Source organism: Falco rusticolus, chromosome 6 (genome assembly GCF_015220075.1).
Source record: "Falco rusticolus isolate bFalRus1 chromosome 6, bFalRus1.pri, whole genome shotgun sequence".
In the NCBI taxonomy this organism is placed as follows: Eukaryota; Metazoa; Chordata; class Aves; order Falconiformes; family Falconidae; genus Falco; species Falco rusticolus.
Window position 1 is genome coordinate 45461253 of NC_051192.1, and position 21767 is coordinate 45483019.

Below are 21767 nucleotides of genomic sequence, written 5' to 3' on the forward strand. Positions count from 1 at the left end.
AGAAATGTTACATGTTGGCCCAAGAAAAGCTCAAGTATTTCTTCCCCCTTGTGCCCCCGGGTGCAATACAAAACTCATTCTTTTGGCATCTCTGTTTTAAATTGAAGTTGTGTCCATTCCCATTGAAATGATGTAAGAGACAGTGAAAAATGAATCAAAGTGCTTAAGAAAGAAAACATTTTGTTACAGCTTCCCAAAAACAGAGCAGCGGGATTCAGAATTACAGAATCACAGAGTGGCTGAGCTTGGAATGAACCTCTGGAGATCACCTGGTCCAAGCCGCCTGCTTGTGCAGGGCCACCTCGAGCCAGTTAGTTGCTGAGGAACATGTCCAGATGGCTTCTGAGTTATCTCCAAGGAAGGAGACTACACAACCTCCCTGGGCAATCTGTGCCAGCGCTTGGTCACCCTCAGTAAAAAAAGTGTTTCCTGATGTTCAGATGGAGCTTCCTGTGCTGCAGTTTGTGCCCACTGCCTCTGGTCTTGTCACGGCACCACTGGAAAGAGCCTGGCTTCATCTTTTTTGCACCCTTGTGTTTATATACATTGTATTTATACATATTGGTAAGATCCTCCTAAGCCTTCTTTCTCCAGGCTGAGCAGTCCCAGCTCTCTTTGCCTTTCTTCCTATGTGAGGTCCCTTCAGCATATGCATGGCCCAGAAGCAGGCATACAACCAACCACAAAAAAAGTCAACATCTTCCTACAGAGCAGAACCTCACTTCAAGTCCTTGGTTCCTCTCTCTATCACCCAACACAATAACACACAGCAAAGCACTTTAGCACAGCACAGAGCATAGGCTGCTCACATCAGAGATGCCAGCCACCGTGCCAAGGCAGACCTAAAATCCCTGTGGCTCAGCATGGCCTTGGGAGGTGAATGACAGGAACCGGTTGGAAAGATTCTGGCTACAAGAATAAATATGCTTCCTGCTTTCCACATCTACACAGGAATTTAAAGGTCTAATACAGAAGAAAAGTGCTTCTTCTGAGGGAAGAAAATAAATACAAGATCAAATGCCATCAAAACCACTGGGCCTTAACTAGATCCATGAACACCTTCCTACATTAGGGTCATTAGGGTTTAGCGATTAGGAACTTGTATTCTGTATTTATGTTGGTGTGACACAAGGCTTCATCTTCCTCCCTCAACAAAACCTTCCAGCATTAGGTCTTCATTAAATAAAGCTTGGCTCCAATGCACATCATAAAAAAAAAAAATAATTATAGGAAACAGAAGGACACGGTCACAATGAAGCATACAACAAAACAGCACATGTAGTCCACAGAAGCAGATAAGCAGATTAAAAATTAATTAGATATGGACCATTTGTAGGTTCATTGTCACATTTAACTCTTGCCTACCCTTTTTTTTTTTTTTTTTTTTTTTTTTTTTTTTTTGTTAAAAAAGCACTTATTACCTGGGCACTGGGGAGAGGGGCTGCAGTTTCAAGCAGCGGAGGTTCCACTTCCTGTACTGCTGGGACTGGATCCATCGCTCCGTGTTTTTCACCATGTTCTGTTTTTAAACAAAATAACAGCACACACCAGCTGCATCATAAATGTTGAACACTAATTTCAAACAATCTCAAGAGTATGTTGAAATAACTTCTATGGCACAGGCTAAGAAAAAAGCAGACTTAAAAAATCTTTCCATTTCATGGTTTTAGGATGAAAGAAAAACCACTGCACCATTACTGTGCTATTGTTTGTCCACATTTCAAAAAGAAACAAGATAACACATAAGTTTCAGGGAAAAATCTCTAATTAGGCACTTAGAGATTTTATTCTGGTAAAATGGAGAACTACTATTCTCTCACACCTTAAAAATAATGGGAGATACTAATTGCTCACTGATACTCACACGGCTTCCCCACAAAACAATGAATTTTTGGACCCGCTGTTTATCACACTACAAAAACATCTGCAGATACAATTAATCTTACCAGAATAAGTAACATCAGTCTATTGATACAAGTGCTTCTGCCAAGCTTTACTGTAATCATCAGATTTATGGTATATTTCATTTTTAATTTACCTTTCTCTAACTACACGTAACAGGCACGACTCAACCTAACCAACTGATTAGGAGTTGCTATTAAAATGGAAGGCAAGTAAGATGTTCAAAAGAGCAAAACAAAATTTAGTATCTAAACTGCAGAAGCAATTTCTACAACTTACAGAAAGAGCAACAAATTTACAATGTTTGAAGTTACACTAACCTGCATCCGCATTGCTATTGCAAGACAACCAACAACGTTCTCAGCAGCATGGTTGTTTTGCTGACCATAGTTGTGTTTCCCTGTAAGATAGAAGCATTGTACTAATAAATCACAAAGCTTTGTAAGTGGGAACACGTGTATTCGAAAGCTATGTCCAAAGAAAAAATTTCTAAACATTGATACATAGGTGGCTTCTTTGATACTTCAAATGAAATCACCCAGGAGGATGGATATACTGTGGAAACCAGAGAGGAGCTGTATGCTCTGAAGCATATTATGCAAACACACACGTGCATATGATAAAGCATACACATACTTGAAAAAGAAAATAAGGAAACACAGAGATTAATTCCAGGATCCAAATAATTGCTTTTGGATACAAATAATTAATTAAATAAATAAAATAAAAAAGCCAGACAGCTGTGAGGATTTGAAAAGGTGTATGTACGTTAAACAGAACACCTAAATGAGTGTGGTAGACTCATCTTCTCCACACACCCAGTCCAGCGAGAGAGGACAATGAAATGATCACAAAATACTATATAGGATTATTATGCAATGGAATTTATAACTTGGAATTAGAATATGCAAATTTTTTTGAGCAGAAAAAGTTATTTTCATCAATGTGACATTAAAAGTAGATATTCTGAAGAGCCTACACAATTCAGAGTGACTGCAACTTACAGACAGTTACAATTGTTTCTAATGGCAATATACAATATAATAATTATACATTAGCTATCCTAGCTAAACATAATATTTCGTCATTTTCCTGTAATCCTTCTTCTGGCTTGTTCTTCTTTTGCTGCTTATTGACTTTTATCTAGACACAATTTCTCCAAAATTCACATCCTAGTCTCTGTGGGCATATCAAGGCCCTAGTCTCATTCTGAAGGGCGTATACATAACTGTAATAAAAAATAACAACTGTACACTGACAGCTTTAACCTCTCCCCCACAGGGGAACTGCAGTGCAAACCCTGACCTGGTCAAGCTCTCCCTCTACTCATTCCATCTGTACAGATCATGAAATGCGCACGTTGCCTTGCACAGTCCCCCCTCCCGACAAGGGCCCGGCAGTGGCAGGGCACAGGAACCTGGGGCTGGAGTCACAGCGGCAGGCAGAGGTGTGCAGAGAGGCTGGCACAGCACCCCATCACACCACACCCAGCTCCAGCCCACCCTCACACCCATCACCGAGAGAGCAAGAGACCCTTTCCTGCAGACATCCTCAGCCTCATCCAGTATGTTTTCTAATCCTTTCTCAAACTTTCTTGCCAGCAGGCATCTATACATCAGTGACAAAGCTAACCAAGCAGAAGCTGACAGTCCTGACATTAAACTCTAATTGAGAAAGTGTCTGAAAAGTCCTTGTACTTGCATTAACACCTGCCATTAAAAAAAAAATAAAATCTTCTGGAGATGCTGCTTTAGACTCAGACAGAGGAGTTTTACTGGAACAGTCTATCACAGTCGTAAGTTGACTGTTGTTGCTTTGAGAGCAGGCTGGGACAGCTGCCAAAGAGACAAATGATGCAGGAAGAATGAAGTTTAAAATCCCCTTTCAGACAGCTGTGCTTTACAGAAACATTTCAACTTTTTACGTTATTTGGCTTAATACGACTTCTTTATCAGGGCAGAGCTAGCATATGTGTAAATACATATCAGAATTAGCCATTTCCCTTCAATAAACTACTTCTCTCAGGCTGCCTATGCTCCACTCACCCCAGAGATGACTAACCATGCTTTTACAGGGGTGAAGGTGAAGCTAGAGGTGAAAGTCATACACACATGAACTAGCAAGACTATCACAGGATTGCAACAGGATTGCTCTCTTAGGATAAATTTTCCAGATGGGAGCTGGAATAGCACTCTCTGCTTTGGCTTATGGCCAGAAGATCAGCTGAACTGCAGACACTGCGCTCCCTCCTCTGACTCACCTCACCCCAAGGAAGCCCCCCCCCCCCCCCATCTGTTTGTACCTTATAGTACAGGTGGGTGAGAGCTGCTGTCATGCACTACCTGTCTGCTCAGGCAGCTTAGAATAGAGAAGAGGTGGGAAATGGTTGATTTTTCCACTAACATATAGATATCAGCTTACAAGTGACCCCAAAGGAGCTGGACATCAAATCCCAAATAATTCTGGCATCCTTAAGTTTTGTTCAGGCACTTATTTTCATTTCTGTATATTTACATATATTTTCTTGCAAGAAAGCACTGAGTGATTTGATTCCAAAGTCATTAGTACAGCAGAACGAGATGTTGCACTGCTAGAAATTGCAGAACATTATTTTTAAATTGTGATAATTTTGTGATAAAGTTGTGATAAGAAAAAAATACTTGAAAAAGAATTCTGTCACACTGGAGCAAGCACTTTTAGCTCTGCTCTCCTGGCTTACATCATTACAGCTGTCCAATTCAGCTACGTCCTTTCAAATTTTGAGTGCTTTTAAAACATGCGAGTGTGTTGGACTACATGTATACCTACGCAAGTTAGAAATCTAGCCATCACCTAGCAAGAATAAAAGTTATTTCATGGCCATTGTTGCTTTCAGGCTTCATTTAGCTCCTGTGACCCCACAGATGTTAAGTTTGACATTTGTAAAGCAAAAAAAGCCCAGAACAATTTCCAAGCACCTCAGCCAGATTCCACCACATATTCAAAGTGAAGAGTCAGTTGTAAGACACAATTGTTTCTCCAAGGTCACGACTGCTCCACAATAGGCTTTTAATAAATATTTTGCAATTAAAGTAAGTGCATTCTTCCTGTCAAACAGACACCTGTGTTTCATATACCTCTCTAGTAAGTCTTGAGGCCAGCATTTTTTAAAGCTGCTAAAATGCATTTCTGCTGTGCTTTCAGAGTTTGTCCAAGATTCTGACAATCTCAAAAGCATAACCATAAAAACAGATAGACATTTGGTAGATAAGTTCTATTTAAATTATCTTGCTAAAAATCTCGTGCCGCCTTTCCAAAGAAATGCTGAACTTAGCACAGCCCACTGCAACAACTTGAAAAATGCAAAGAAATCTATATGCTTATGCCAAATCTTACATTTCCTGCCTTAAGAATGAGTCTTGCTGTGGTATGTGAACACCACTCAAATGTGCAGTTTTCCTAACGGCAGTCTTTTAGGAAGGGAAACACTAATTTTATCTATAGTTCTATAGAGCAACAAAGGCATGAAGATACTTAAGTCTCAAGAGAAGTTATGCAGTTATACTGTGTTATTTATACATATTAAACTGCAGTTACAAAGTAAAACTGCATAACTTTTAGATCCCTGAAGACCCAGACTCCCTCTGCAATGGAAGGGGAGAACTAGGTATCTGGAAGGGGGATTTGCACTAGGCAGCACACAGAGCTGAGAGCGATGAGTCATTAGCAGTCCCACTCAAGGACACTCAAGGACAGGCTCACTCCCATCCTGCCTTCATAGACCTGTACCCTTACCCTGAGGCTGACACCTAAGAGGTTTCTGCTTAGAAGGGTCAGAATGAGGTGGGGGCATTCCTTTTCATTTATTTATCTATAGGTGCTACTGCTGTACCACCATTCCCTTTCTTCTCTGCCCCTTTCCCTTTCTCCCCCATTCCTCCTTCATACAAGAGTAGTAGGTTGACTACCTACTGAAGAGACCCATGCTCCAAGCCCTGCCCCACAGATACTTAACAATTATATGCAACGATCCCTATGCAAAATAAGCAGGCATTAAAGATGCAAAGAGTCTCCTAATCACTAGGCTAGGAAAAAGAAAACATTAATTATTTTGGACAACTTGTGCAGCATCAGCAAGGGATGAGGCTTTGTCCCCACCCTGAGATCCTCATTAGGATCAAAGCACTGTTCTGGGAGGTGAAAGATGAATGCCCAAATGCCTTCAAACAACTGAGGAATAATAACTCAGATCTCCCACACCTGCAGTGTGTGTCCGAGCCAAGAGGATATCACAAAAGACAAGGAAAGGAATCTCTTGTTAAGGCCATGCTTTGCATAGGAACAGCTGCTGCTTTATTATGAACCTGATCTTCCATTAGCTCTGCACAGAGTGTCTGCTTAATTTGTTCTTAGGGAATATTCCTAGTTTAAGAACCATACAATTAGTTTTCCTTGGCCTTATGCCCATTTTCCCAGTTTTGCATCAATCGCACACTTGTGACAGACTAAGAAAAACACATTAACCAATCACACTACCCATGTACTTCTTTATTTTCCTATTCATTCGCAGCATAATCACATCTGGACACTAAACAGACAAATTCGTATACATACAAAAAACCTAGAAAATATCTAGAGATCTTCACAGGACTTTAAGGATTTTTACAGGAAATGCTATTCTAGCAGTAGAATAGAGTAACTTCTGGGAAGCTTTCTTAGTTTTATTCCTAATAAAATTCTGTAGCACTTTTCAAGTGAGAAATTAATGAACACATACCCCCTCCCAAACCAGTCAGGGGAGGACAAAGGAGGGGAATCCAAACTCTTTTTGTAGGAGTAATTACTGCAGGAGACATTCTACCTGTTCTTAGTTACACATGATTTCTCTACTGCTTCCTGCACCATTCTCTGCACACAGTTTCACAGCACTTTGCAGTTGACATTTTTGCCCCTCTTTTCCCAGTGTTCCGGGTGAGTCCTCAGAAGTCACAAGATAACATGCTGTACAAAAAACAGCACTAAATAGCTCATCTAATAACCCAAAAGTCTTCCCTCTGAATTCTTTGAATCCATACCTTATTTAACAATCCTGGTACGAAGAATCTGTTCCAGCCTTTCTTCCCTCACCTGACATGTTTCTCCTATTTATACATCAGACCTGTATATACCCCCTGTACACAAACACCCACTTTTTAAAAGCCCTCTCCCAAAGATGTAGCTTTTAACCACATTGCATTGTCACCAACATGCCACACACTTATCTCAGAGACTCGCCGTACATCACTTCTGAGAACTGTTATCTTTTAACATCTCTTACCTGACAGCAAGTCACGAGAACAACTGATAACGGTGGTTCCAGGCTTTATCCAGCTCACAGAAACATCATCGGGTTTTGCACTGCCAACTACCACCACATCCGCGTGATGAAGCTAGGGACAGCCAAAAACACCCCCCAGGAACAAAACAAGCATTTAACGTTAGAAATACATCCTTGAATATATTGAGACTTACACAGCAATAGTCTTTTGAGAGAAGTATTTTTAATAAAAAAAAAATAAATCCAAATTGCTGGCTTGATTCTTACCCCATATGAAATTTAAGAACAACAGCCTTTAAAGTTAAGTCAGGTAAACAAACTGAAATCAGGCAGGTGTGGTCAGAGTTAGCACCAATAATATTTAATGGGCATCACACACTTTCACAGAAAAAGCCCTATCACTGTCCAAAGTCCTGTCCAATAAGAGACTTAGGAAAGAGAAGGGTTAAAAGACAGTAAATAGGCAATTATAAAGAGTACAGTCAGACCATCAGACAGTAGAAAACCAGACCAGCTGACAAGAATACAAGATGACCTGATCTGCAAATATCAACGTCTTTGAAGAATACCAATTAAAGCATTTTTTTTCCTTCTCAGTTCATGTTTGCTAATCAGTGTCTCTGATTTAATTCAACCTGGCAGATGTTAGAGCAAAAATGGTTACTATGAAAATTCTTATAGTCAAGTGTCTCCCTTTCCTCCTTCCTCTCAAACAGGTCCCTGTACCAATTATCGGAATCACCATGAGCTAAGGGACAGCACCAGAAGCAGATGTATAAAGATCCCCCAAAAAAGCAAAATACGGGCTCAGCACTGCCTCAAACCTGAATGTAAAAATTATTTCAGAGATACAGTGGTTTTGTGAATATTTTGAAAACTGTAAATTAATACAAAGTGTCACAAACTTATCAAGCCTTTCTATGAATTGATTTGGACTGACAAGTGTTCCAGCTTCTTTTTTGGCCGAAAGTGCTCTGACGCAACCTTGCCCAACGCTCCTGCCAAGAAAGAACAGCTAAAATCCTGTCAGTATTTTGTAATCCTGTCAGGTTTTTGGCACAGCTGAGCATTCAGGAGGGGAGACGAGCATAACTGTGGCAAAAAAGGCGGAAAGCTAAAAAAGCTCCATCTTTGCCTCAGAGGACGCACTGATGGCCTAACCCTCCTTACAGATCCACACGCAGAAACAAAGCCAAAAGTGTGGGAGAAGATTTACTTGCTTGACAAATGACTAATGCAATGAGCTGATTCAGGCTTCAGCCAGAAGTCCTGCAACACTCCTATGATTGCCTGTGGACGTACAGTCTCAGTCACTCAGCCTTATCCAAACTGCTTACACTTCTGTGTCTGGTGTGAATATCAACTTACATGCCACTCCTAGAAGGCCACATAAATCATAATGCTTGACCAGCATCAGGTCAAATCACACTGAGGAATCTGCAAGCAAAGTTGGGTAAAAAGATGCTGCAATGACTTGTGTACCAAGAATACTATGCTGAAGACACACTTTCCTCTGCAAAAGGAGGCAGTCTCTACTGTAACAGTCAACATCATCAGCACAGAGAAAAACAGTGATTATTCTTGGTTACATGAACCCAGCCTATTTTTTTTTTAAGAAAAAAATGAATCATACTCCAGCAATTATAATTCATATACTGAAAGTCAGGTATGTCTTCCCATGCAAAGCCTCTGGGATAAGGACTAAGAGCTTTGCACGCCACATAGCATCATGAAACTATGAACCAGCTGAGAGCTGTCTGCAACCAGTAATAATTTTGACAAATATTCAGCCAACATACTTATGACAGAATTGATCCAACATAACTATAATACCAGAAAACAACTGACCTGACCAAATACTCATCTCTATGACTACCAATCATAATGTTCAAAAATATTCTCAACAGCTGAACACAATCATTTTTGTACCCAACATTAACACTAGTTTCAATGGCTAACAACACACATACCCGTAAATGTATCGGAAAATCAGCTGAACTTTTCATCTCATTGCCCTGCCCCACCTCCTCCATGAAAAAAGTTGTGTTGCATGGCAGCGAACAGTTGACCTACAGGTTGAAGACACAGTGATCTCAGATCCTTCACCACTATGATTTCTTTTTCCTTATTTCACAAAGAAAGTAAATGTAAAGGAGAAAAAAAAAAAGGCCCAGATACAATTGTAACTGTCACAACATAAGCAAGTATTTTATGTGCAACTGTCGCAAAAAATTCTGGAGAGTCAATAAAGAATATATCACAAACACTTTGTAGAATTTATTTTCCCCTGTGAGTATTTTAAAAAAAATTATATCCAGAAACTTGCTTGACTGGGAGAATGCATCCACTGAAAGCAAAACAGTTTACAGTTTTGGGTGCCCTTGGAAGAGATTTACGTGATCTCCATCAGGGCATTTTGGTTTCACTTGCAAGAAGTCACGCCCATGCCTCCCCTGCTTTTTTTCCTCTCTTGCCATAACCTACTCTTCTGACTGCCTGCAAATCACTAAAGCAAGCAGCAAGCCTTGGGAGGCATGTGCAGGCTTATCTCCTACATCAGAATCAAATCACAGATGTTAGAGATGGAAAAGACCTGTGAAATCATCACATCCAACCTCACTAGCAAATGCATCACACAGTCCCTGGACAGAGGACGGATCTGCCACGAACCAGATGCTACAGGCAGCCATAGCCAGCAGGTCAAGGAGCTACCATGAGGGGGACCGTGCAGCCGCAGGGCAACCAACTGCTCCCTGGGCAGCAAGGCTGCATCCCACCAGACAGGCTAGAGGGAGGAATGACAAGCATCATGCCAAACCATCTTTAATGTACTAGGCAATAGGCTGAAGACAAAGTAAACTAATATTCCATTCAGTATTCTGCCTTCTCACCAGTAAATATTTTTTCAGTTGGGAAGAGCTGTACCAATAAATAATCTGAAAATTTAGCTCATAACAAAATATGACTCTCCCCACCAACATTTAAGCAGAAGCAGATCAAGCACCACCACCCATTCCCAAGACAGAACTCCAAATGTTAAAACAATACAGACTTCCCAGCCAAGTACTTGATGGTAATTGTACAAAGTAGCTGTATATTCCAGACAACTGAAAACCCACTTTGCCATGAAGCCTGCATAAAATTTTTATCTCCCCATAGTTAAAACTGACTGCTGAAAAGCCATTTTAAAATACATGATCAAAGAAAAAAATAGTTGCAATTAATATTTGAAATGTTAAAGCCCTCAGTTTCCTGGATATTAAGTTAGGTCAGCTAAAATTTAAGAGATGGGATGAGGAATAGGAATCTGACACAAGTTTTTTCACAACTCTCCTAATGAAAAAAATCGTTTTACACATCAGTTTACAGATCACGTTCTATGTCACTCACAGCAATTCTAATTACTTTCTGAAATCTTGAAATTTTTTTTATGTCAATGACTAGAGTCAAGCACTTTCTCCACCCAGGCACATTCTCTTTACATGGTTTCTTTCAGCTCCATCTCTACCTCAGGAAGTTTAAGGTTTGCAAATCATCGGCAGCCCAGTGGGACAACTATGCACGGCCTGCTCCAGTCCCTCCCAAATGGCCACAGTCCTCAGGGATAAGCTGCAGCGAGCAGCCACCAGCTCCCATCTTCTTGCCCACACACCAACAGCCCCTTCCCTACCACATCAGCCTGAATCCATTTGCCCTGTACGGTGCATGGGAAAATTAGGTCCACATCTCCACTGTGGGCTCAAGCCAACCACTACGACGCATGTTTTAGCGACTCTTCCTCTAGCTCACAAACAGGGAGCTAAATTTCAAATTGCCAGGAACAGAGACAATCACATAAAATGTTGAAGCAGAAGTACTTTGTCTACAGCGTTGTCTTTAGAAACTCTCACACAGTCTCCCTCTCCTTTCCTCTTATGTGATCCATATACCTGGTCTCATGTTCTTTTATGCTTACGAAACCAATTTCTTTTAAATTATTATTATTTTTGCCAGTGCCAAGACTCTTGGTCTTATCAGGACAGCAAAAACAGAACAGTAAATGACTAAGGGACATCTGACAGTCTGAAGCTGAAGTGTTGGCTCTAAGGAAAAGCAGACTGTGGCCAAAAGAGGTTCTTATCCAACCTGAAAAGGGACCTCCCATTCATACACTCCAGCTGAACCACTCTCCTACTTCTCAACCAGGGTTTTACAAATAAATTAATTCCTAATTATACCTAGAGAAACCAATTTTCAGGTTTTTTTACAAAAATATTATAGGATAGCAGCTCTCTTAAAACAGGCATGATGTGGTTCACATGCAGACTACATTTAAGATGATATGCTGAAATCGTGATTGACTGAATTTTCATAGCTGAAATTAAATTCCATTTTCTCATAGGTACTAAGTATTATCCATGTTTTGGCAAGAAAATAATCTGTATTTTTTCATTTGAATCTATTTGATAACTTCCTTTCAAACTACAAGGCCTAATTCTAACACAATAAAGGATTAAGCACATCAGTTCCCATCCTTTACCTGTAATGCTGAACTGACTTTTGGGTAGTCCCATTTTTAAATGACAAGAAGTCAGATGTTCCCGAAAGTATGTCACTAGGTCATTCTTCAGGCACTCTGCAATGATTATGCTTTGAAAGTGTTATCTACACAAAGCTTAACAGAATGATAGCATCTTACCTATTTCCATCAAAGTGCTCACGTCTTTATCTCTTTCTTCATTATTTATTTTACTTCCAACATATCAATGCAAAAAGAACAGCATTTCTTCATGGCAACTATGCACAGCTGTCCCAGAACCTTCTGAAATATACTGCTTTCTTTCACTTGTAATTTTCTTTGAAAACCCAAGAAGCTCAGGGGTGTTGAAGGATGTGGCTCAGCTGTGCCATGATGATTATTTTTAATAACTGAAGTCAAGCAAACCCAAAATGAAACAAAAAGAAACACTAATAATCTGTTCACTTCAACAAAATATGAAGTGGGGAGGGAAAAGAACATACAGAGTGTGTCCATTACTCATGCAGGTCAAAGCAAGGGAATTAAAATGTACCATTATTTATTTTCTCCCCCTTTCCTGCCATAGGACAGAAAAGACTTGCTTTAAAGGAACACGCTAAGTCAGATGGTAGATGTTATTATGCTGTTTGTCAGCAGAGCTACCTCTACGTTGTTAGACTTTTCCTAAGGTGGACTAAAACATACCTTCCTCTTGATCATTTTCAAAATATTTTTGCAAAAGTGCATGAGTAAAAGAAGCAATAACAAGCCCATAGCAATACAAAAACTGATCCAAAGAAACCTACAGCCTTAGTGTTCTGCATCTCATTTAAATTAAAAGAATTTCTAAAGAAAACACTTGTTGTTATGCTGTCCTTTAAAAAGAAGAACAAATCAGCAGAGCTAGTCAAAGGTAAATGTAGGACCCGCTTAAGGAAGGCACTACATCATTAAGTCCGGGATTAATGCTTCGGTGCAAATGGGCCTGGCCAATGGATTAAGCCAAATAAGGTACACGTACGTGTAAGATCAGTTTTCCCTTTCCTGGTATATATTGCAAAACAAATGCATCCCAGTGAAAAGTTCATACTCTTTGTAAGTTCATCTCTTGCTTTGTAATTGAAATTGCTATGCTACCACAGGTTATACTTCCAAACAGCAGCACACAGACTGCTACTGTAGAGGTATCACATTCAGAGGAAGGAGAAAAAGTGTACAGCCATGTATAATATTAGTGCATTGTGCAGTAAAAAAACGCCATGAATTAATTCTTTCAAGTCTTAGAAAACCTTGACATCAACTAAGACATTTCCTTACATGTAATTCAAATAAAAAAAAAGAGAAGAAACTTTATGAGCCTTTAAATTGTTCCTAATCAGCGTTTTGAATGAGCACAAGAAAATAAATTCATATCATCAGCTATAATCATGTTATCTAACAACGTTTTACTTCAAATACAAGACAGCAGTGCCTTGTTGTCCCATAGGAAATCTGCGCTCAGTTTCTGACACTCCAGCTTCTGGGAATATGAAACAGGATAGTTTTTTCTGCATGCATTAGATTTTATCTAAGAGCTAGTGTTAACTGTAACAGAGTTACATCCAGCCAGGTTCAGCAGTGCTCTGAGGGTTACTGGTGACACGCTGCTCCAGGCTTACAGATGAGGAAAAGGAAGACAGGTTTCCCCCAGGCTCAGCTGATTAGTCCTGCAGGCAAAGCAGAAACTCCTGTAGCGCCAAAAGTTAAAATGAACTTGGGAAGACTGACGTGCAAAGCCTCAAACTGCCTCCTGCTTAGGCCTCCTATTCTGTTTCCCATCAGTGACCTGCTGCAAGAGGTAAGCTATGGGGATTGCCAAAAAGTAAAGCACGATTATGGGAAAGCATCTGGATGCAAGGAAACAGATCTCTCTCCAGCATATCGACAGCACAGCATAAGCAGCTCTGGTCTGGTCCAAGTGTTTTGCTGTGAACCAGTGGAAGCACCTCTGGCCACTGTGTCACCCACTCCCACCCAGTCCAAAGCAGTCCTCTAGCACAACCCCAAGCAATGAGAAATATAATTAATAGTAGTCATGTCTCGTTCTTTAAGTTCACTGTGCTCCCATCTCCAAGAGAGGCACGTGTTTCCTAAGGGCTGTCAGTCACTTAAAGCACAGAGCTGGGACAAGCCTGACAAAAACATCCGCAGCTGTGAAAACACAGGTTTGCCAGAGAAATTTCTAACTATGACAGCTGCTCAAGCTTATTTCCTCCTCCTGTCCTTCCCTTCGATACCGAGGCTGGCCACCATCCATTTGCATTGCCTGCCACCTTGTGGCGGCTGCTCCCAACTGCAACACAAGAGCTGTCCCTTGCACCTCGCCCCTCCGGCAACCTGCAAACAGTCCCTAGGGTGCGTGCACTTCTTCTGCAGCTGATTCTGAACCCCTCTGCACGCGCCCAGAGGACCACACATTCCCTGTTGTATTATTCTTATGAAATCTGGGACTAAGGAACAAACTGGGAAGTTAGACAGGAAACCATACCAACTTCTAAGCTGTTGCTCTGCAAAAAGCAACCGCGAAGACCGTGTAAATTAAATCCTTTGGATTAAGGCTCCTGAATTTCACTGAATCCTTTTACAGGTCTCGTCAGAGATAAAGATAGTGATCCTCCTTGTCCCAAAAGAGGCAGCATTTGTGAGACACAAATTCAATCAAAGTAATTGCATACAGATGACTGTATCGCAGGACAAGGCATCTCTCTCTTGCACCAAGGGAAAGAAAAAGGGAGACCTAACACATTTGTTTTAAACCGCACTCCTGAATTCCTTCTCACACAGCTACCAGTGTAAAATAATGAAGTTATAGCAGCCGCTGCTACATATGTAATATTCTGGTAGAGGCCTCTGCTTGCCACAGCAGGATTTCTGAGCAAGCAGGAAGGAGAAAAGACCCTAACCCACGATGGCTACCAGCGAGCTCCAGCACCCCATCGCCACCCGTGACTGCAACAAGAAGTCTCCCTCTCAGGATCGTCAGGGAAGGGGAGCAGTGGCACGTGGTCAGCCGGGACGGATGCCCGGATGGTGGGGATGCAGGACAACCCCCGGGCACCGGGCAGACAGAGGAGCACTCACCTTGCTCTGCAGTTGAGGGGCTTCCCACTGGCAGCTCACGGTCACGGCTCCCTCCCTCTGCAGCATGCACTGCAAGGCGGCACCCACCGCCCCGCCGGCTCCCACCAGCAGCACCGTCTTTCCACCTGCGCGACACAAGGCGAGTTGTTCAGCTGCAAAGGCAGCAGCATCGGGCTCCGCCGGGCCACAGAGCTGGAGCATCGATGTGAACTCCCCCTCTTCACCAGGCCACCCACCACCGAAGCCCTCCAAAAGAGGCAGCAAAGTGGCTGAGGACAGGACAGGGCTGTGTGCCTGCACAGCCACAGCAGCTGTGGCATTACAGACAAGGTTTTTGGAGCAGCCCATACAGTATCACAAACCACAGGCTTTAAGTTGTTTCCTGGCGATTCTCTAGTTCTAGTAAGCAAATAAGGTAATTTATTTGCACGAAACCTTTCATTCACATTTCTAACTTAAGGACATTTGCCCTCCTGTTTAGTTCTGTTACAGAAATCCTTGTTTCAACAGTTACGAATCGCTGTAAGAGAGACTATTTCTGAAACGCTGCCTTAAGTAGTGTCTTCACACACTGTAAAGCCACCTGTTTAAACCTGCCATTTCAATGTTAGCATTTACACAATACAACCCACACCAAAAGATTTGCCCAGAAGCTACTTACAGGCAGACCTGGATTTCTCCAGCTGATCACACTAATCAAAACCGTCACGTGAAAACCCAATGTGATGGTTGTATTTTTGGTTTTGAAGACTCCAATGTCTCAGCTGTCTACAGTGACATTAGATCTGCTTGAGACAGGAATTACCTGCCATCTTTTCAAAATCTGTAAGACCGAGACCCCTTTCTGCAAGTATTACATTCAGGCCTCAGTGAGGTTTCTCACTAGCAGAAGGCATATATTTGTCAGGTGGGAAAACAACATAAACCAGAAAACACAACAAGATGAAATTATATTTGTTGCTCAGTCAGGACTAAAACTGAGAAAACGAGTTAGGCTAAAATTAATGTAATAATTATGATAGAAGTTCTCACCTAAATCTTCAAGAAGCTCCATCACAGCGCACACTATAGGAGGAACTAGACAGTCATAGCCATCACCGCATACCAAGCGTCCCAGGCTTACAGTGGATAATCTGCAGTGGAAAAATATGGCAATTTAAAAAGAAAAAAGGAAAAAAAAAGAAGAGTTTGCGTAACATAAATCTTCAATAACACTTGTAACACGGCTAACAGCTAATCCCCAGAGCAAACACATCTCATAAAAGTAAATCCTTTGATAGTCATGTCCTGTGGCTAATTTGTACCATCCCACATCCTAGTTAGACAAACACCGAGCCTCAAGAGAGGCCAGGAAAGGGATCTCCGAGTTAGAACAAGTAACACAAGCCCACGATACACAGGCAGCACGATGATACTCATCATGGTGGGCCAGCCACGGCACATTGGGCCTGAACACCTCAGTGTCTGGCTGCAGTGGAACCAGACCAGCGCTGCCAGAGCCAAGCTGAGCCAGAGCCCATACATTCTTCTGGGCTCAGGCTGGCTTGCTGGTGGAGCTCAGGTGTTTCCACGCTGCGCTGCACTCTCTCCCATACACAAGGATGCTCTGAATTTTCCATTCTCTGTCTATCTCCAGTACACCAAATAATGGAAAGGTAACTAATTTGCAGTATTTTCCCATATTTTTCCTGACATTAAAAAAAAAAAAAAGGAAAGAAAGGAAAGCAAAAAAAAAAAAAGGGTAACAGTCTACAGTTGGGTGCAGGAAGGCTGCAAGAGCAGCAAAACGGTAACCCAGACACCTAAACCATGCCAGTGGTCTCTCCAGAGTGCAGTGCAACTCCAGACTGATTGGAAAGGTGAGCTAATGGGTCCAAACTATTACAGCCTGCCCTCCCACTGCAAAAGAGCGCTGTAGGGAAGTTAAACCTTCTTTGCAACTTTTTCATCAATCCTTCTTGAGAAAATTCAGGGGTTTGTGTTCAGTACTTTGAGACTACTGTATTACTGAAGTACTGAAAAACCTTAAGTATCATCAGTAAATCAGAACTTTGGTTTTGATTTCTTTAAAAAGACCATGCCTGAATATACATTATATAAAGATTAAAAAGATAATGACCAAAATGTCTTAAGCAAGAGACTTCCCATTGATTCAGCAGCATCTTCTATCACCGCTCAATAGCACAGCTAGACACATTGAATGAGGAATCCATTATTGAAAAGCACAGGGGAAAATTGATTTTACAAAGCCATCAGCCTTGTGTCTGCTCATATTATTTCTCAGTGCTTCACTTACCCGTCCACATCCTTCTCTGGTTTCACAGCATTTAATACCTTACTGCTATACAAGCTTTCTGGGAGGTCAAGGGCAAGGCCCTGGACATTGGGATCCTCATTAAGTCTCAAGATTTCATTGACAATCTAGGAAGTTAATAAAAAGCATTAAAGATCAGAACAACAGACAACAGAAGAATCTAATTAGAAGGGGATAACGCCTATACTTTAGAACAACCTTATGGCCACCTTTACTGCTTTTTCATTTAGAAGTTGCCGTTATATGTGAAAAAGCAGTAAATATTTCCTTGGCTCACCAAACTAAGCCACCCTGACTCTATTCTAAACATTTTGCAAATACAACACGTATTGCATGAAATTACACTGCCAAAAGCATTCTGTCTTTCACTTCCAAATCTCAGCAAAAGCTTGATGCTGTAATGGCTTCAAAAGATGCTTTCCAAAATAAGAAGCTTTGGTTTAAATATAGTTCAAAACAGGACCAGACCGTGATCCACACAGAACACGGACAAGAAGTTGTAACACTGGAAAAATGAATTATACAAGAGAAAATTAATTTTATTAAACCAGGATATATTGTTACCACTATTCTTTCTCAAAACACCCTGATCCTAGGAGCTGACAGTCATCTTGTGAAGAATTATTATTTTGAAAAGGCACTGCACAGAAGTTTGTGAATTTCAAGTACTGAACCAGATGTAAATTCAAATGTTTTATAATTAGTCATATTTGACATCCAAGACTGTACTACCTACTCTTGATTGCTTCATGTCTAAAGTGCAACACTGATCCATAGTGATATATGCTATTCTGCTGTGACCATGAAGAATGCCATGGAATAACACATGCTGATGTTTTCTCATGTGAAAAATGTCATGTGAGCATGTCTTTCCATCATATAAACAAAGCCAGCATGCCGTCACCACAAAGGTGTATAACTTAATTGGATTAACATCCAACTGAAAACCAATATAAGGGGTTTTTTCCCTTAGCTTGTACCATGCCTTCCTAAAACGCTTTTCATGTAAGCTATCCAATAGAATTGTGAACTCTATTGCCCAAACACTTGACATGCAATCAACATTAAGCTAGGGGAAATTGGTAGGGGTTAGTTTGCAACTCTGAACCAAGAGAACACGCTACTTTCATGTTGACAAAGGTTATACAAGCATGTTACTGGTATAGAAAAGCCCCTTTAGTTTGCTGACTTCTGAGACAGAAACAGGCATATATATTAAGACCCTGTACCATTTGAGAGCAATAGGGCTGTATACATTCTAACAGAAAGTAAGGATGAGTGTATACACCAGAATATGGATGTGAAAACATCTATATTTTGCTTTAAAAATCCTGAGATGCTACAAAATGTTGGGGGCCTACACAGCAATTAAAGGAAACATAGTTAATAAATAGCCTGAATCTAATGAACTTTGAACTATATTCCTGCTTCCTGGAAAAATAATTCAGTTTTCTGTTTCCATTGCATTTTGATTTAATTCAGCTTTCCGTCACCACAGCATTTAAAATACTTGTAACTCATGCAGGGTAAAGCAATCTTGCATTAACTTGCCTTTACTGCACACAGGCAGTTATGGCAGAACAAAAAGTGCACAGCACTGCAATCCCTCCCACCTTCCCAAACAGGGAATGCAAGCTAGCATGTGCATTTTAGCAGACAAAAGAAAACTTTGTCATAATAAGCAGGAGAGTAAGCAAGCTGTTACGAACTTTTTTGAAAGTAACTTTCTTCAAATAACAAAGCCACCCTGCTTTTCTCCTTACATACAGAGCTCAACTACTTCCTAAGATATTACTTCAAAGTAACAGCAATTACTGCTATAATACTGTATTTTACCTATTTCCTACTGTGTTACTTAGCAGATAAAACACATTTACCAAGAGGAAAGTGTATTTGACCTTCATTTCTAAAGCACACCCTTCTTAAAGGGATAGCAAATATTCATCAGCCACAAAACTGGACTCCTACAATTCTTCACAATAAGTTCCTCTCAATTAATCTGGAAGCTGTTCCTGAGGTTACACTGCAAGCCAGTAACAGTTTAAAAACAAAGTGTACCAAATACAAGACAGTACACAAAACCCACAAGCTTGCAGGATTAGCGAGCTTGCCAAGCACAAGGAGGCCAGCTAGGGACAGTGGCATCTTTTACTACGCATTCCTTTGCTGTTTTTAATTTCAGATGCCTCGAGACCATGTGTATTAATATGGTTCGCTATATTTAAAACATAGCTGATACTAGTGCTGTGCCTTTGACAAGGTAAGAATTCAGCCTTCTAGTGATTTGGGGCAGATGATTTTTTTTAATACATACTTTAAGCATTACAAGATCAGTAAACAGGCAAACAAATTCAACCTCCTCCCCCTCTACATCAATTAATTTTTAATATCCCTGAATAACTTGGGCAAGAACCAAGTACAGTAACAAAAATGACTGCGTGAGATAGGATACCCGTGCTGGTGCAAGGGGATGCTGCAGTTAAATACCAGACACGAAAACAAAACATTATTCTGCTGATTTTGCCTCAGCTTGCCAGGGGACAGCAGACAAGCCCATTAATTCCTTTTTTTCCCCACACTTGCCAAGATGGGGATAACGCTTGCTACTTGAACTAAAGCAGCCCTAACCTTGAGCTAACTGAGGTCAGTCAAAGTGATAATGAATGCCAGTAATAAATGTAAGTTTATGATGAAAGCAAAAAGGGAAGAGTCCTTCAGGTACTGCAGTTACCTCATCCTTGCTGCTGTCTTCAGGGAGACAGATGTGAATAACACGTAGACCAACCTGCCAAAAGAAAATAGCTGTAATTACCACAGGCAAGCAGCTCATGGTTAAGAACAAGTATATTGGCTAAAACTCACCTCTTTGGCAAAGTTCTTGTTTACTTCTTGAATCGAATGATCATCATGTGCCTTGGGGAACAAAACAGAAACTAAGTTCTAAAATAATAAATTTACCTTTAAAAATACGAGTACACCAATGCATAGTTCTACACAAGAAACGCAGTGATGCTGTTTGTGTCTAGCAGTACTCAAAGAAATAAAAGCCCAGCAATTCTAAGAAAGAAGCAGAAGGCCACCCAGTATGCTTATTTTGGCTTGATCACTTTAGGTGTGCGTAGATATCAGCCTGGCTTTTATAGACAAGAGTGGCCATTTCCTTAGCCTAGATTTACCATTTAAGAAAGGTACCAGTCTGTATCTGAAGATATCGTTCTCCATCCAGCCATGTAATAAGGAGGAAATAGGCAACAGCAATACCAGTGTTTCCTGCAGTGTCCTCACATCACCTAGCAACACTGGTTTGCCTTACCACCAAAAATGAGGCAATTCATTAACATCACACATTACAGTGAGTTCTGTCAACACAGAAGCAAGAGAATTTATCAGCTCCTCCCAACCTAGGACAGAAACATATCCTGGGCAGATTTACCCAGGGGGGTCATCCTACCCAGGAACCCTCCTCCCCGAGATCTCTACACCTATATGCACCGTATATATATTACGATATTTAATCATAATAATTACAATTGAGTTTTACTCTTGAAGTTACTCTTGAATCTCAGTAGACTCTTCATATATTCATCTCTATTGTAACAATGAAACGGAGAATTCAATATCCAGAACTCTAGAAACCCCCTACCAACAGAGCAGTGAGGGTTCCACCCTCAGAAATGTTAGTGGCTTCATAACAAAATGAATAAAACACTTCTCACAGCTATATGATTATACATAAAAACTGTCTTCCAATCCAAACATGACTGAAATAAATAATTTTTAAAAGGTTTGTTACAATTCCATGAACACATTCTAGATGGCTTTTTCTATAAGACTCAATGCCATGTGACTTCCCATCAGGGTGGAGCCCCTCACTTCATCATTAGCTGCCAGTGCTGGCTTCGACTGTCAGTAGCATCACCCAAAACCGATTTTCATTCAAGCCCGTAACAATTTACCAACATGCTAATCCCAAAGTGTTCAAGACTGCTGACAATGAAAAAAGAGCATTTAAAAGGGCAGGCTTTGCAGAGAGAGGCAGTGCGAGAGAGGATGAGGACTTGCCCTCCATCCCCTGGCTCCCTCCCTCACCCCAGCACCACCCACATCCCTGGCACTGCACTACCAGTCTCCCACTCCCCAAATCTGGCAGCTGGGGGCAAGGGGCAGCACAGAGGCTGCTGCATCGAGAACCTCTGTGGAGCTCACGCTGCAACGAGGGAAGAAGAGATGGGACTAAGGACAGCTCAGCAGCTGCTCCTCTATGCCAGTAAATGTGGAACCGTACCCCCACACTGATGTGTAACCACCAGGACTGCCCGAGCGGTTTAATTGGGATGGAGCCACCAGCAGTACCACACTGTCCCCTGTAATGTCCCCGCTCCTGCAGCACTGACCGGTGAACGCTCACCTCATGTGGGTGAGCATCACAACCTGCTGAGCGGCACAGGCGAGGCCAGAGCTCAGGACACGGGCTGGCAGAGTGCAGTGGCAGCGCAGGGGGTGCAGGAGAGCTGGCGGTGCTCCGCTGAGCTTTGCAAGGCAGCAGCTCCACAATAAGCAGGATCCTGCCGCTATGTATTAGTTTTCAGCTTCAACGAAACTAAGAAGCTGCCCCCAATCATTTTTTGCTGTCGCAC

The 21767-nt window shown here is 41.4% G+C and overlaps 1 protein-coding gene across 8 annotated transcripts in view; it reads right to left on the bottom strand.

The window, feature by feature from the left end:
- The window catches only part of MTHFD1L (methylenetetrahydrofolate dehydrogenase (NADP+ dependent) 1 like), a 157209-nt gene that overhangs the window by 132173 nt on the left and 3269 nt on the right, over positions 1-21767 (bottom strand). For all 8 annotated transcript variants that reach the window (XM_037391939.1, XM_037391946.1, XM_037391942.1 and 5 more), the window contains exons 3-10: positions 19993-20043; positions 19862-19915; positions 17113-17237; positions 15849-15949; positions 14817-14941; positions 7199-7310; positions 2223-2302; positions 1422-1519 (exon numbers count right to left, since the gene is read on the bottom strand). In XM_037391939.1, the coding sequence (XP_037247836.1) occupies positions 1422-1519; positions 2223-2302; positions 7199-7310; positions 14817-14941; positions 15849-15949; positions 17113-17237; positions 19862-19915; positions 19993-20043 (746 nt within the window). The remainder of the gene's footprint in view (positions 1-1421; positions 1520-2222; positions 2303-7198; positions 7311-14816; positions 14942-15848; positions 15950-17112; positions 17238-19861; positions 19916-19992; positions 20044-21767) is intronic.